The sequence below is a fragment of the Nilaparvata lugens genome, chromosome 8 (genome assembly GCF_014356525.2).
Source record: "Nilaparvata lugens isolate BPH chromosome 8, ASM1435652v1, whole genome shotgun sequence".
NCBI lineage: Eukaryota > Metazoa > Arthropoda > Insecta > Hemiptera > Delphacidae > Nilaparvata > Nilaparvata lugens.
The window spans coordinates 38,596,905-38,613,639 of record NC_052511.1 but is presented as its reverse complement, the minus strand read 5'-3'; the positions used below and the strand labels follow the sequence as shown (position 1 = coordinate 38,613,639).

Genomic DNA, 16,735 nt, shown 5'->3' with positions numbered 1-16,735 from the left:
TGTATTTCAATGATCCTTTACGTCGTACCTGATCCTTGTCCGCTACTTCAATTCAAAGTTCATGATTTCCTACACAATTCCTCTCCTATCCAACATCATATTTTATTTTCCATTTCTATCTGAGTCACCTGGTGGTGCTTACATCAATAATCTATAATATAATAAATAATAGATTATTATTGAACGAAAATTCAAATTAAATGCTGTATAAAGAACTGGCTTTACAGAATAGGAAATTCACGAATGACACATCATCATGTCAAGGCTGTGCAAAGGCTGAAAATAAACTTTTTACTCGTGATATTTTTCTAAGTTTTTTGATTAGTATATCATCAAGCTATCAAAATGAAAAAGTTTTCTAAGGAAAGCATTTTTTCGATCATTACTTTTTGAGATATGAGAGACAGAAGTTTATATTTTTGGGACAGAACATTTCAAATTCGGTAAGAGATAAATCCATGAGATTTAGAGGATAGATTGATTCTTCATGGTATTGTTGGTCTAGTAAAACAAAATTTTTCTGAAAATATCAATTTTTAAGAAGTTAATAAATTTACTAAAAATAACTTTTAGTCAGCTAAAATAAAACGCTAAATAAAATAAACTTTTCCAAAAATTGATATTTTCAGAAAATTTTTGTTTTACTAGATCAACAATACCATGAAGAATCCATCCTCTAAATTTCATGGATTTATATCATACCGAATTTGAAATGTTCTGTCCCAAAAATTCAAACTTTAGTCTCTCATATCTCAAAAAGTAAACATCGAAAAAAAATGCTTTCCGTAGAAAAAAATTTTATTTTGATAGCTTGATATAAAAACTGAAAAGCTTTGAAAAATATCACAAGTAGAAAGTTTATTTTTAGCCTTTGCACAGCCTTAACGACTGGACTGATGAATTTTGCATATAGATTCTTGATTTACCGAGGAAGGTTATAGGCCCATTTTCTTCCAGTTTTTGATTAGACCCTTGCGGAGCACGGGCTACCTGCTAGTGAATTAATATTTTGAAAGATGAGAACCGTCGACTATCAGCAACGCAATGAGCATTTGTTGAAAAAATAAATAAATCTGGCCTATTATAGAAAGGTAGACATAGCTAGACAATGCTTTTGAAAAACGCATAGAACACTTTAAATCTTTACTGTCATCATTGATGATTGGCTTCTCATCCTTACCAGCTTTTCGATTTGTGACGATTTTCAAACAGGCAAAATGCCTTTCACCTGTTCTTCACACTGTGGTGTAATTTCTATATGTAGATGGAATTGATTACTGTTTCGTAGACGTTTGCGCGTTATTGAGGACAAACTTCCTCATGAGATGAACTGGGAAAATTTTATAGAATCTATTGAGATAGTAGGAAGTAGTCTGGATAACAGAATCTACCAAGATTCAGTTCTGAGTTTGATAATATTGCTGAAGCAAATATTCTTTATCCTGGATAGTACCAATCAGCTTGTTACCATTGTGCTGATCGGGCATTGAAATATTTGATCTCGCTTGGTGTAGCCTGGCATCATTGAATAACTTAATCACAGATGCAATTGACCAATAATAATTCAAATGCAGGATATGTGCACACAGAGCGGTCCTAGGACGATATAGATTTACAGCTTGTAGAATGATGTGTATACAGAGTGGGTGAAAAGTCCGAGAACGGCTTAATATCTCATACACAAAGGTAATTTGACGGTGGGTGTGATTGGGGATCCTATTCAAATTGAAAATACTACTTTTTACTATGGCTTTCAAAATCTGGTCCGCCATATTGAATGCAACTTTATTTTTTCAAATAGGATGTTTGTCAAACTACATGATTTCAATAGACTACAGAATTTCAAGACAAAATGAATGGCGAAAACCGCAAATCGATATCTCAAACCGTTTGGAAGATATTTACATTATTAATCAATACCATTTATGTATTTCATTTCTGATTTGCATGGTATTGATTAATAATATGAATATCTTCTAAACGGTTTGAGATATTGATGTGCGGTTTTCATAATTCATTTTTTCTTAAAATTCCGTATCACATGACCATCTTCCTATTTGAAAAATAAAGTTGCATTCAAAAGGGCGAATCCAAGATGGTGGACCTGATTATTAAAGTCATAGTAGGGTAGTATTTTCAATTTGAGTAGGATTCCCAATCACACCCACCTTGAAATCACATTTTTTTATGAGATACTAAGCCGTTCTTGGATTTTTTTCTCTCCTTTCTGCTTTGAATAGTATGAAATGAAGTGAAATTGCTTTGTCTCTTCAAAATAGATACATAATTTACATACACTATATTATTCTCAACAATAAAGTTTAATAACATTGTATTTAATAGTATTGATTAATAATGTGAATATCTTCGAAACGGTTTGAGATATCGATATGCGGTTTTCGCCATTCTTTTTTTCTTGAAATTCCGTATCGCATGACCACCTTCCTATTTGAAAAAATTAAGTTGCATTCAATATGGCTGATCCAAGATGGCGGACCAGATTTTTAAAGTCATAGGAAAGTGTTTTTATTCAATTTGAATAGGATTCCCAATCACACCCACCGTTAAATTACCTTTGTGTATGAGATATTAAGCCGTTCTCAGACTTTTCACCCATTCTGTATAAATATACTTGAACCGCTTGACCTCTCTCTGAGTGCACACGCTCTTATTGAAAAAAAAACAAGATTCAAACAAAGAATGTTTATTTCAAAAAACAAATATTTTTAACTAGATATTATAAAATGTATATTGTATAATCAAATACTTTCTATTATTCCTATAGTAATCAATCAAGTTTATAGAATGTACTCGTAAAGGTGCGTACAGATTTACGCGCCGCGAACATGAGCAATTCACTTTTAATCAGCTGATGCCAATCTTTTTATATCTGTATCTTACCGTTTCTGTAAAAATACAGATATAATCAGCTGATTAAAAGTGAATTGCTCATGTTCGCGGCGCGTATATCTGTACGCACCTTTACATTTTAGTTAATACTTCATAACTACAACATTTCTGAATGCACATTAATTAGAACCATAGAGGAAGATTAGGCTATAGGCACATTTTCTTCAAGTTTTTGATTTTAACCCTTGCGGAGCACGGGCTACCTGCTAGTGAATTAATATTTTGAATGATGAGAACTATATCAGCAACGCAATGAGCATTTGAAGAAAAAATAATGAATCTGGCCTATTATAGAAAGGTAGACAGAGCTAGACAATGCTTTTGAAAAACGCATAGAACACTATCTAATAAATCTTTACTGTTATCATTGATGATAGGCTTCTCATCCTTACCAGCTTTTCGATTTGTGACGATTTTCACAAAGACAAAGTGGCTTTCACCTGTTCTTCACACTGTGGTGTAATTTCTATATGTAGATGGAATTGATTAATGTTTCTTAGACTTTAGCGTTATTGAGGACAGTCTTCCTCAAGAGATGAACTGGGAAAATTTCATAGAATCTATTGAGATAGTAGGAAGTAGTCTGGATAACAGAATCTACCAAGATTCAGTTCTGAGTTTTATAATATTGCTGAAGCAAATATTTTTTGTCCTGGATAGTACCAATCAGCTTGTTACCATTGTGCTGATCGGGCATTGAAATAGTTGATCTTACTTTGTGTAGCCTGGCATTATTGAATAACTCACAGATTCCATTGACCAATAATAATGCAAATTTAGGATATGTGCACACAGAGGTGGTCCTAGGACGATATAGATTTACAGCTTGTAGAATGATGTGTATACAGGGTGGGTGAAAAGTCCGAGAACGGCTTAATATCTCATACACAAGGGTAATTTGATGGTGGGTGTGATTGGGGATCCTATTCAAATTGAAAATACTAATTTTTACTATGGCTTTCAAAATCTGGTCCGCCATATTGAATGCAACTTTATTTTTTCAATAGGACGTTTGTCATACTACATGATTTCAATACAGAATTTCAAGACAAAATGAATGGCGAAAACCGCAAATCGATATCTCAAATCGTTTGGAAGATATTTACATTATTAATCAATACCATTTCTGATTTGCATGGTATTGATTAATAATATGAATATCTTCTAAACGGTTTGAGATATTGATGTGCGGTTTTCATAATTAATTTTTTCTTAAAATTCCGTACCACATGACCATCTTCCTATTTGAAAAAATAAAGTTGCACTCAAAAGGGCGAATCCAAGATGGTGGACCTGATTATTAAAGTCATAGTAGAGTAGTATTTTCAATTTGAGTAGGATTCCCAATCACACCCACCTTGAAATCACAATTTTTTATGAGATACTAAGCCGTTCTTGGATTTTTTTCTCTCCTTTCTGCTTTGAATAGTATGAAATGAAGTGAAATTGCTTTGTCTCTTCAAAATAGATACATAATTTACTTACACTATATTATTCTCAACAATAAAGTTTAATAAAATTGTATTCAATAGTATTGATTAATAATGTGAATATCTTCGAAACTGTTTGAGATATCGATATGCGGTTTTCGCCATTCTTTTTTTCTTGAAATTCTGTATCAAAATCATGTATCGCATGACCACCTTCCTATTTGAAAAAATAAAGTTGCATTCAATATGGCTGATCCAAGATGGCGGACCAGATTTTTAAAGTCATAGGAAAGTGTTTTTTTTTCAATTTGAATAGGATTCCCAATCACACCCACCGTTAAATTACATTTGTGTATGAGATATTAAGCCGTTCTCGGACTTTTCACCCATTCTGTATATATAATATACTTGAACCGCTTGACCTCTCTCTGAGTGCACAAGCTCTTATTGAAAAAAAAAACAAGATTCAAACAAAGAATGTTTATTTCAAAAAACAAATATTTTTAACTAGATATTATAAAATGTATATTGTATAATCAAATACTTTCTATTATTCCTATAGTAATCAATCAAGTTTATAGAATGTACTCGTAAAGGTGCGTACAGATTTACGCGCCGCGAACATGAGCAATTCACTTTTAATCAGCTGATGCCGATCTTTTATATCTGTATCTTACCGTTTCTGTAAAAATACAGATATAATCTGCTGATTAAAAGTGAATTGCTCATGTTCGCGGCGCGTATATCTGTACACACCTTTACATTTTAGTTAATACTTCATAACTACAACATTTCTGAATGCACATTAATTAGAACCATAGAGAAACAATAGCATACGTTTTATATACTTGAACAATAACTTACGCTATTGTTTCTCTATGCTAGAACGCACAATGCTCTCTATTAACTTGATAGAATGTCACATTTTTGGCCTACATCTCGTTTATCTAAAAGTAAACTTATAAGATTGAGAAACATTGTTGATGGTCTCTTGGAACAGAGTTGTCTAGTGTTCGTTGACGTAAAGGGAACTGATCAACTCGCTAGAAATCCTCCATCAACGGGTAGAGTGACTCCATTTATCATGGAAGACTTGTCACTGAGAAGGTAGACGATTGCATCAACCACTTCATGCACCTCTGAAACAAGGGAACAATTATGAGAAATTGAAAGTCTATCTACATTATTTTCTGTTTGCTCAGGCTCATTGGCATTGTCTGAAAATTATGTAATTGAAAAATACTTTGAGCATTAGATCATAGAATAATTATACAGAAATACTTATGTAGTGCTTATGTTTTCTTAATGATCAAATTCAGATAGGCTATTCGGTATTTATACAGTCCTGTGATTACCACAGTAAAATAAAAGCCTCGTCTATTATTTATCTGCCCAATGATGTAGATTTTTTTCTTATGGATAGATCGGACAAAAATTAACATTCTTCTCCTGAACTTGCAATTTTTAATCTGTCAACTCTCTCATCGGCATGTATTAAGTAAGTCGGTAGCGCAACTGCTTCTCTAATGGTCTAGTGATCATGTCATCACTGATTCTCATCAAAGATTGCGATGGTGATAAATTTTATAAGTTATAGAAATTTCATTATTTTTCAAGTTTCAAATCACTATTTGATTTGACTCTCAATTCAATACGGAGGGGTACGGTACCAACATTATGCTGAAGGTCTTTAAAATTCAATGTTACTTAGCTGTCTAAACATACCTGCAAACCTTCTTAGCGGAATCTTGGCGCGCATAGCATCGGCTTTGTTGGGTTCTGACCAGCCAACTCGAGCCATATCGGTCATGGTAACAGTGGGGTTGACGGAGTTCACCCTTATGTTGTGGGGCCCCAGTTCCAAGGCCATCACTTTGGTTAACATGTCCACTGCTGACTTAGAACTGCCGTACAATGCGTGGTCGGCTAAGGCTGCCTAAAATTTTAAATACATTTTTATAGAAATATATGAATATAAACACTAAATTGAATGGATAAATAAGAAATATTTTAATATATGAAGAGAATTCATCATGCATGATTCAAAGTTTCTAGATTCTTCATTTTTGAAAAAATTTGACTTGAATTCTTGAAAGTGAAGTGTATCAAAGAGAGATAAATATGTCAAGAACCAGATAATATTCATTGAAATGAGTGAATTCATAATAGTTATGAACATAACATAAGTTGAATTATGTTGAATATTTACATAAAGTTTGATTCTCCAGTTTAAAGGATTAATTTGAAGTTTGTAATTTTTGAGTTGTACTGAATTTTTAGTCGGCAGCTTATCAGCATTCATTTTAATTTAAATAGCCATAATTTTAATTTGGAATATGTGTAGCATACCGTAATTTAAAAAAGAGTGTTTATCTGATGAGCGAAATTGACTAATTAGAATTCTATTATTACATTTCAAACATTAGAAATAGCATCTTATCATGACTATAAGATGAGACATAATTATTATCTACATCAGAATTTAAATAAAAAACACATCTATAGTTAATATTAAATTCGAACAATAGACGTCAAGAGATTAGATACTTGAAAAAACGTCTTGCTTTCTTCTACTAATTTCAAAATATATTGATGAAAACAGATTTCATAATTGAAATAATCCATTTATTGATGCACATGGGCTATTTATTCCAATGATGAAACCTTTAAAATGAAAGATTTATTCTAGTAGAAGAATACTAACAAAATTTATAATGTATTGATTTTTTGTGACCATATTACCAAATAGTAGTTGGCATCCAGTATTCTATCAGTGTTAGGCCTATATAAAAACAAGAGTTATCACATTTCTTCTAAAGTAAAAACAAAAAAAAAAAACATACTAATTGAAGATCAAATCCCATTATTGAAGAAATTGAACATCACAGTTTTTATGTAATGGAAGAAGAACTTGAAGAAAAATTATTTTTTTTTTACCTGAGAAGCTTGTGACGATACATTGACTATTGAGCCACCTTTTCCTCTGTCAATCATCTGCTTTGCAACAACTTGAGAAATGTTCACTATTGCTTTCACATTTATGTTGAATATCCTGCCAAAAATTAGAACAGGTTCATTAGGAAAGTATAGGTAGTTGAAATACAATAGTTGTATCAGAAGTATGTTAAAGATGTAGCAGTCGAAATATTGAGAAATACAACTTTATTAAATAGTTAAATATACAATAACCAACTTATCACAACGTAGAATATTGCGATATAAACTCTTTCTTTTTACAAAAAGAAACTTTCAAAATTAAATCAGCTTTGACGATTCAAAATAATAATGGGAGAGATTATTTCAAATTAAAATTTTCAAAGTGAATGATCTCTCAACTATTACCGTACCAGGTACTCATTGACTTCCAACCATAACACTGATTGCCCATTTTTATATGTACTTCAAATCTTACATCATAGAGATCTTCTTGATAAATTGTGCAGATTCACAAAATAAACAAATAGACTAAAATAAACCCATACTAACTTGTCGAAGTCTTCAGGCGATGCTTCAAGGAACGGAGCACAAATTGCTATCCCAGCATTATTCACGAGACAATCTATAGCTGGCAATTTGGAGATAGCTTCCCGGGTGGTTGTCCAATCCGAGATATCGATACAAACTGTTTCAACGCCCGGTGCTTCTTGTTTCAACTTTTTCAAATCATCCTCTGTTCTTGAAAGAGCAATCACCTTAGCTCCATACTGAGATAACCGCTTGGCTATGCCAAAACCTATTCCTGCAATAGTTTATATTTTATTGTCATAAAACAGCATAGTCGGGTACAATTAGTAAAAAAATAATAAATTAAGTATATGTATTGTACTGATACCATTAAATGTCATGAGGTACAGGACATTCACACAAGAAAACTTTATTATAAAAGACAGAACCCTTCATAGATTTTTTTTAAATAAAAGGAATTAATTGAAATAGATAGGATGGAGTGGAACAAAGATGAATCAAACTACCTCTTTATATTAAATATACGGTACAGAGTACCGTAATTTATTTCTATTGATTCACTCCACGAATAAATACAGTTACAAAAATTCAGGTAACAGTGAAACACTTTCCCTGGAAAATTCAGGGAATTTCTAAAGAGGAGTTCCAATGGAATGGAAAATCATAATCTAGATGCAATATAGGCTACCTTTATTCAAGTCATAATGAATAATATAATGTCCGGTTGTTGTAGGTTCTGAAAAATATTAAAATAGCTTTGGATAGTTGAATATTATATTATTATTATACTTCCTTATTTGGAAAATTTTTCCGTTCTTACCTTTTCCTGCTCCTGTGACAAGAACTTGTTTCCCTTTGAAAGTTATATCCATCCTTCAATCAATCCTAAAAAAATTAATTTTAAATTACTAAAAATGCACTAGGTACAGATTATTATCAATGTATCTGACAATAAAGTTTGAAACAATATTGTAGTATCACTATAGTATTACCACTAAGATGAACTTGTAAGAGTTGTTTGTTATTACTCATGCTTATTACGTTGGTTGAGCTGTGATGCAATGCATCAAGTTATTGATAAACGAGTTCAAAATATCAGTGACCTTGAGGAACTAGACAAATACCAGTTACAATGAAACCGATTACTGCTGTAGTTTAATTATCAGTATAGTAGGCAGAAATATCAAGATGAGCTGACTTATTACGGTACAGATTCATTTTAAATATTCATAATACACAAATCATATAGGCCTACATGATCAGATAAGGACCAACAAGCTTGTAGCCCAAAACTGTTCCCTTTCCGAATTTTGTTCGAAAAAAGTTATGTTGCTTTACTTCATCGATTCAAATCAAATTTTGAGTCACGGAATATAAAAACCAAAATTTAGGATTTTTATGAATGTTGTGATGGTACATACTGAAGTTTCTCTCTGTATCATGATTCTTCATGAGAAAGAAGTTAACTTAGTGATATGAGGCCGCTGTGATATAGTAGATTAATATTTACTATAATTATATTTCCTTTTTCATAATTATATTATTCGTTTTTGTAATTATAATATTCCTTTTTTATAATTTAATTAGAAATAATTACTTTTTAGACTATAGTGTTTAAATAAAAATTTGGGAAGGAACAGTTTTGGGCTGTGCCTGTTGGTCCTTCCCCAATCATTTTAATGAATTGTGTTCTGTGTATCAATAAATAAATATTTCATGATCTCGTCTACTTATGTCAGGACTCAACTGAGAGTGAGTAGAAACAAAAATTGTAGAGGATCCTGAAAGTCGCTAAATTATCGATCCAAATAAATATAGTGAGGTCCACGTTATAATTCCAGTATTCTATTAACATTGGTGATGCTATCCTTGTCTATGAATTGACAAAGCAGATAGCGTATCCTTTTCTAGCTCCGCAACGTTGCCAGATCGATTTTTTTAACAATGTAGAAATATAATTAACAAAATTTTTAATCTCAATTATGAAAATTTATGATTTAATCATTATAGAATATAATTCTTGACGGATAAAATATAATTGCTTAAACAAGAATGAACAGTTAGGCCCGGTTGTACAAAAGCCGTTTAAATTTCGTAGGTAATCGTGATTAATCTCACAAGAGCCAATCACAGAAAAAGTCTTCCCTGATTGGTTCTCATGGAATTAATCACGATTAAAATTTAACCGGCTTTTGTACAACCGGCACTTAATATTACATCAGATTTACCGGTATCAGCCGTCCTCCATACATCATCATCGTTCTCCACTGCCATTATAACGTGGACCTCACTAAAATATTTTGCGACATGATGGCTTTAGCCATTGGAATTACAGAGGAAAAATTGATAGCTTCTTTATTTGTCTCTTCACTGATTTATCAATATCAATGCTATCACTTCATGTACTCCATTCCAATGCAATGGGTGAATACATGCATACAACATATCCGTGACAGATTCCAGCTAGTGCCGGGTCTGGGTATGAACAATGCCTCTCCATCTTCCTCGGTCTTCCCACCATCGCTCATCCTCAACCTGTCGCCATCTGTATCCTCTCTTCTTTAATTCTTTAACCACATCTTTCCATCATCGTCGCGGTCGTCCTCTTGGTCTCATCTCTTCCAGCATTTTCTTTGGCAGTCGATCCTCTCCTATTCTCTTCACGTGCCCAGACCAGTGTAGTCTCATGCTTTCTATCTTTCCTCTTATGCTTTCAATGTTCAGTTCTCTTCTTATCACCTCAATCCTAGCTCTACTGTTTCTACGTGTCTTTTCCTTTATTGCCCTGAGGAAACTCATTTCTCCTGCTTATATTCTCTCTCTGTGATAGTCCATGTATCAGCACCATACAACATGATAAGTAGATAATACATCTTATACATCATGAGAGACGTATGGAGTAAGTATGAAGCATAATCTTTACTTTTTCTGGTATTTTTCCATCTTACTTTTTCTACAATGGGAATGGATGAATAAGGTACGTATTAAGCTGCGTACACATACTCGCGCTTCCAACCCGCACTGAGCACGCTCCTCCCTCGTACCGCCCTCGTTCCTCCATCGCACGGCAGTCGCTCCGCCTCCGCTCTCCAGTCGCACCCATCATGAACGTTACGGAAGATGTTAGATCTTCTCGCGTTCCCCGGTCGAACCACTGTTGCTCGCCGGTCGATCATCAATCGCTCTGCTGGAGTGACGTTCGGTTGCGGAGCAGAGCGACAGTCTGTACGCACCTATACATTCACCCATAAGCCCTGGCAACTGGTGTGTTGCTAAAATGTCCTTTGGGGGACAAAATGAGTTGGGGGCATTATTTCTTATGCAGCATTCACATGTTGGCGCAATGAAAGCCAATGATCAGCGCCAGTGTGTGAATTGGTAGGTGTTTATGGGCCAAAATTTGGACTAAAAATTCATTATAGTGATCATCAGATCATACTACAGATGCTAGATTGTGACAGCCGGTCGCCAAAATCTGGTGACCAGCTGGTGTCACTTGGGTTGCAGCCCACCAGCAACCCTGTTTCTTACTAGTGTCCCAGCGTGCTTTACACTAGGAACAATGGTTGGTCTCTAGCTACCCACTGGTGGCTAAATAGTCAACAGTCAGACATGAACTACAACTTTAGTACTTTCGGATCTCCTGTTGATCCAACTTGTCCAACTATACTTCCATCAACTTCCATTCAATGGGGTTTTATTCACTGTCCGACGTCTGTTCAACATTTAATATTGGACCAGTAGTCGGATAGTGAATGACCTGCTTAAAAATTACTACGTTTGATATAGAGATTATCCTACCGTTAATATTATTATTTATCCGGAAAATATATTTGCTCAAGAGATGGCACTAGATGACATAACCTATACAAAAATGAAACTTTTTATGGGAATACGTTCAACTGTCGATCAGTCAGATATCGACAGTTAAAATTTGATAGTCGACTACTTTCCCACATTGCAGTGAACAATGAGATATTGAAAGAAAATCATAATCTAGATGCAATATAGGCTACCTTTATTCAAGTCATAATGAATAATATAATGTCCGGTTGTTGTAGGTTCTGAAAAATATTAAAATAGCTTTGGATAGTTGAATATTATATTATTATTATACTTCCTTATTTGGAAAATTTTTCCGTTCTTACCTTTTCCTGCTCCTGTGACAAGAACTTGTTTCCCTTTGAAAGTTATATCCATCCTTCAATCAATCCTAAAAAAATTAATTTTAAATTACTAAAAATGCACTAGGTACAGATTATTATCAATGTATCTGACAATAAAGTTTGAAACAATATTGTAGTATCACTATAGTATTACCACTAAGATGAACTTGTAAGAGTTGTTTGTTATTACTCATGCTTATTACGTTGGTTGAGCTGTGATGCAATGCATCAAGTTATTGATAAACGAGTTCAAAATATCAGTGACCTTGAGGAACTAGACAAATACCAGTTACAATGAAACCAATTACTGCTGTAGTTTAACTATCGGTATAGTAGGCAAAAATATCAAGATGAGCTGACTTATTACGGTACAAATTCATTTTAAATATTCATAATACACAAATCATATAGGCCTACATGATCAGATAAGGACCAAAAACTGTTCCCTTTCCAAATTTTGTTCGAAAAAAGTTATGTTGCTTCACTTTATCGATTCCAATCAAATTTTGAGTCCAGGAATATAAAAACCAAAATTTAGGATTTTTATGAATGTTGTGATGGTACATAGTTTCTCGCTGTATCATGATTCTTCATGAGAAAGAAGTTAACTTAGTGATATGAGGCCGCTGTGATATAGTAGATTAATATTTACTATAATTATATTTCCTTTTTCATAATTATATTATTCGTTTTTGTAATTATAATATTCCTTTTTTATAATTTAATTAGAAATAATTACTTTTTAGACTATAGTGTTTAAATAAAAATTTGGGAAGGAACAGTTTTGGGCTGTGCCTGTTGGTCCTTCCCAATCATTTTAATGAATTGTGTTCTGGTATCAATAAATAAATATTTCATGATCTCGTCTACTTATGTCAGGACTCAACTGAGAGTGAGTAGAAACAAAAATTGTAGAGGATCCTGAAAGTCGCTAAATTATCGATCCAAATAAATATAGTGAGGTCCACGTTATAATTCCAGTATTCTATTAACATTGGTGATGCTATCCTTGTCTATGAATTGACAAAGCGCTATCCTTTTCTAGCTCTGCAACGTTGCCAGATCGATTTTTTTAACAATGTAGAAATATAATTAACAAAATGTTTAATCTCAATTATGAAAATTTATGATTTAATCATTATAGAATATAATTTCTTGACGGATAAAATATAATTGCTTAAACAAGAATGAACAGTTAGGCCCGGTTGTACAAAAGCCGTTTAAATTTCGTAGGTAATCGTGATTAATCTCACAAGAGCCAATCACAGAAAAAGTCTTCCCTGATTGGTTCTCATGGAATTAATCACGATTAAAATTTAACCGGCTTTTGTACAACCGGCACTTAATATTACATCAGATTTACCGGTATCAGCCGTCCTCCATACATCATCATCGTTCTCCACTGCCATTATAACGTGGACCTCACTAAAATATTTTGCGACATGATGGCTTTAGCTATTAGAATTATAAAGGAAAGATTGATAGCTTCTTTATTTGTCTCTTCACAGATTTATCACTATCAATGCTGTCACTTCATGTACTCCATTCCAATGCAATGGGTGAATACATGCATACAAAATATCCGTGACAGATTCCAGCTAGTGCCGGGTCTGGGTATGAACAATGCCTCTCCATCTTCCTCGGTCTTCCCACCATCGCTCATCCTCAACCTGTCGCCATCTGTATCCTCTCTTCTTTAATTCTTTAACCACATCTTTCCATCATCGTCGCGGTCGTCCTCTTGGTCTCATCTCTTCCAGCATTTTCTTTGGCAGTCGATCCTCTCCTATTCTCTTCACGTGCCCAGACCAGTGTAGTCTCATGCTTTCTATCTTTCCTCTTATGCTTTCAATGTTCAGTTCTCTTCTTATCACCTCAATCCTAGCTCTACTGTTTCTACGTGTCTTTTCCTTTATTGCCCTGAGGAAACTCATTTCTCCTGCTTATATTCTCTCTCTGTGATAGTCCATGTACAGCACCATACAACATGATAAGTAGATAATACATCTTATACATCATGAGAGACGTATGGAGTAAGTATGAAGCATAATCTTTACTTTTTCTGGTATTTTTCCATCTTACTTTTTCTACAATGGGAATGGATGAATAAGGTACGTATTAAGCTGCGTACACATACTCGCGCTTCCAACCCGCACTGAGCACGCTCCTCCCTCGTACCGCCCTCGTTCCTCCATCGCACGGCAGTCGCTCCGCCTCCGCTCTCCAGTCGCACCCATCATGAACGTTACGGAAGATGTTAGATCTTCTCGCGTTCCCCGGTCGAACCACTGTTGCTCGCCGGTCGATCATCAATCGCTCTGCTGGAGTGACGTTCGGTTGCGGAGCAGAGCGACAGTCTGTACGCACCTATACATTCACCCATAAGCCCTGGCAACTGGTGTGTTGCTAAAATGTCCTTTGGGGGACAAAATGAGTTGGGGGCATTATTTCTTATGCAGCATTCACATGTTGGCGCAATGAAAGCCAATGATCAGCGCCAGTGTGTGAATTGGTAGGTGTTTATGGGCCAAAATTTGGACTAAAAAGTCATTATAGTGATCATCAGATCATACTACAGATGCTAGATTGTGACAGCCGGTCGCCAAAATCTGGTGACCAGCTGGTGTCACTTGGGTTGCAGCCCACCAGCAACCCTGTTTCTTACTAGTGTCCCAGCGTGCTTTACACTAGGAACAATGGTTGGTCTCTAGCTACCCACTGGTGGCTAAATAGTCAACAGTCAGACATGAACTACAACTTTTCAACTTTAGTACTTTCGGATCTCCTGTTGATCCAACTTGTCCAACTATACTTCCATCAACTTCCATTCAATGGGGTTTTATTCACTGTCCGACGTCTGTTCAACATTTAATATTGGACCAGTAGTCGGATAGTGAATGACCTGCTTAAAAATTACTACGTTTGATATAGAGATTATCCTACCGTTAATATTATTATTTATCCGGAAAATATATTTGCTCAAGAGATGGCACTAGATGACATAACCTATACAAAAATGAAACTTTTTATGGGAATACGTTCAACTGTCGATCAGTCAGATATCGACAGTTAAAATTTGATAGTCGACTACTTTCCCACATTGCAGTGAACAATGAGATATTGAAAGAAAAACATCGATATATTGAGTGATTGACATAATTGTTTTGATCTTGATTGAAATCAAAATATATTAATAATAATTGGGTAGGTACTCTCGATATTTTTATTTTTAATCCGTATTGGATAATATAAAGTCCTTTTCTGGGCCTATGTGTTGAAAAAGTTCAAAGTAAGCTACGATGACGATGATTTATTATCATAATTCAAAATTTAACATTCAATATTGGATGAATATTATAACGATAATATCAAATAATGAATATCGATATCGGGATACCAACGAAACTAAAGCTGAAATATCGATATTTATTTGGTATCAATATATCGATATTTGATTGGAATCAGAGTATCGATATTAAAAACGATCGAAGTTCTACCCCTAGTCGATAATTGACAGAAATGAAAAAACATTTATAGGTTATGTTAATTTGTAAATTGTACATGCTCTACATGCGGTGATAAGGAGGATAATTATGTAGATTTTATGCGGGGACTTATGCTTAATTATTTTAGATTAAAATCTTTACTGTAATTACAACAATTTCTAGTCATGCTCATCTCATAAACATATTGATTTTAACAGGTAAGTAATTGATGTACATTTAGATCCAATTCAATCAATCATGTTTTATTTTGAACTGAATAAGGATTTTGATATTGTAGGTCACTAAGGACAGGCACAAGACAAGTCTGTCGAACAATGTCTGTTGAGACATGTTGTAAAACTTGTGATATTGTGTCATCAGTGGAAGGCTTTAGACGTTTGACAGCAGCTTCTAACATAAAATAAACAATAACCAATAATTAAAAACATTGGAAAATTACCAATTATAATGATACAAAAGTAATTTAACCTCAAAAGTAGAGCAAAAAATCAAAATCAAACATCGAGGACTCAAAAACGTTTGTTCAAAGCCTTTATCTGATGACACAAAACTCTGTTCAAACATGTTCGACAGACTTGACCTGTCATAAGGGTGCTCAATAACAACAGGACAAGTGTGCTGAACATGTATGTACACACATGCTGTATAATAGCAGTTTCTAACAGAAAATAAACAACCAATAGCAATAAACCACTGGTAAATTAAGAATTATAATGATACAAAAATAATTTAACCTCAAATAGAACAGAGGAGAAAAAATGTTTCAAAAAGTCAACATGACTACTTGTTTGTACACACTTGTCCTGTCTTAGTGGCCGTCCTAGGTGAATTTCACGAAACAATAATATTCTATGAACAATTAATAGACTACATTTCTTGACTATTATCTAAGGTCACTCTAATAAAATCTGTCTAATAAAATCGAGAAAATGGGGTGAAAAACTAGGATCAACCTAGACCTTCCTTTAAAAATTTTGATGGCCCTTGTTCAGCCTCAGGGTTTGAATGGCACTCACACCTGACGTTATATTGAAAAAAGTAAAATGAAATGATCAAAACATCACTCTTCCACAAAAGACCACAATCCTGAAAATTCGATTATGTCGGTTTAAACAGCCCGAACTGTGACAACCTGTAATTTATTTTCAAAGATTAGACTCCTTCAGGGAAGCAATGCTTTAAACATTCACCTTGTTTAACAACATACGGAACATGGGCCCAGAGATGAACATTCAAAAAATGAATCCATTAAAAAAGT

General features: G+C 34.0%; 2 protein-coding genes across 5 annotated transcripts in view; one reads left to right on the top strand and one right to left on the bottom strand.

Moving 5' to 3' along the window:
• Positions 1 to 4,805: 4,805 nt before the first annotated feature.
• Positions 4,806 to 14,957, bottom strand: LOC111050336 (L-xylulose reductase). Of its 4 annotated transcripts, none has more exons than XM_022336642.2 (6): positions 14,915 to 14,957; positions 8,626 to 8,690; positions 7,827 to 8,079; positions 7,278 to 7,392; positions 6,066 to 6,276; positions 4,806 to 5,479 (listed from the first exon to the last, which is right to left on the bottom strand). In XM_022336642.2, the coding sequence occupies exons 2-6, from the start codon at positions 8,675 to 8,677 to the stop codon at positions 5,376 to 5,378; spliced, it is 735 nt and encodes a 244-aa protein (XP_022192334.2). In that variant the 5' UTR covers positions 8,678 to 8,690; positions 14,915 to 14,957; the 3' UTR covers positions 4,806 to 5,375. The 4 variants fall into 4 exon arrangements, with proteins under 4 accessions (XP_022192334.2, XP_039290626.1, XP_039290627.1 ...); XM_039434692.1 differs by lacking the exon at positions 14,915 to 14,957 and adding an exon at positions 11,607 to 11,703; XM_039434693.1 differs by lacking the exons at positions 8,626 to 8,690; positions 14,915 to 14,957 and adding an exon at positions 11,954 to 12,172.
• Positions 14,958 to 15,488: 531 nt separating this feature from the next.
• LOC111050338 (thiamin pyrophosphokinase 1) overlaps positions 15,489 to 16,735 on the top strand; it is a 31,628-nt gene continuing 30,381 nt past the window's right edge. The window contains exon 1 of the mRNA XM_039434689.1: positions 15,489 to 15,674. The gene's annotated coding sequence lies outside the window, so the exon portion shown is untranslated. The remainder of the gene's footprint in view (positions 15,675 to 16,735) is intronic.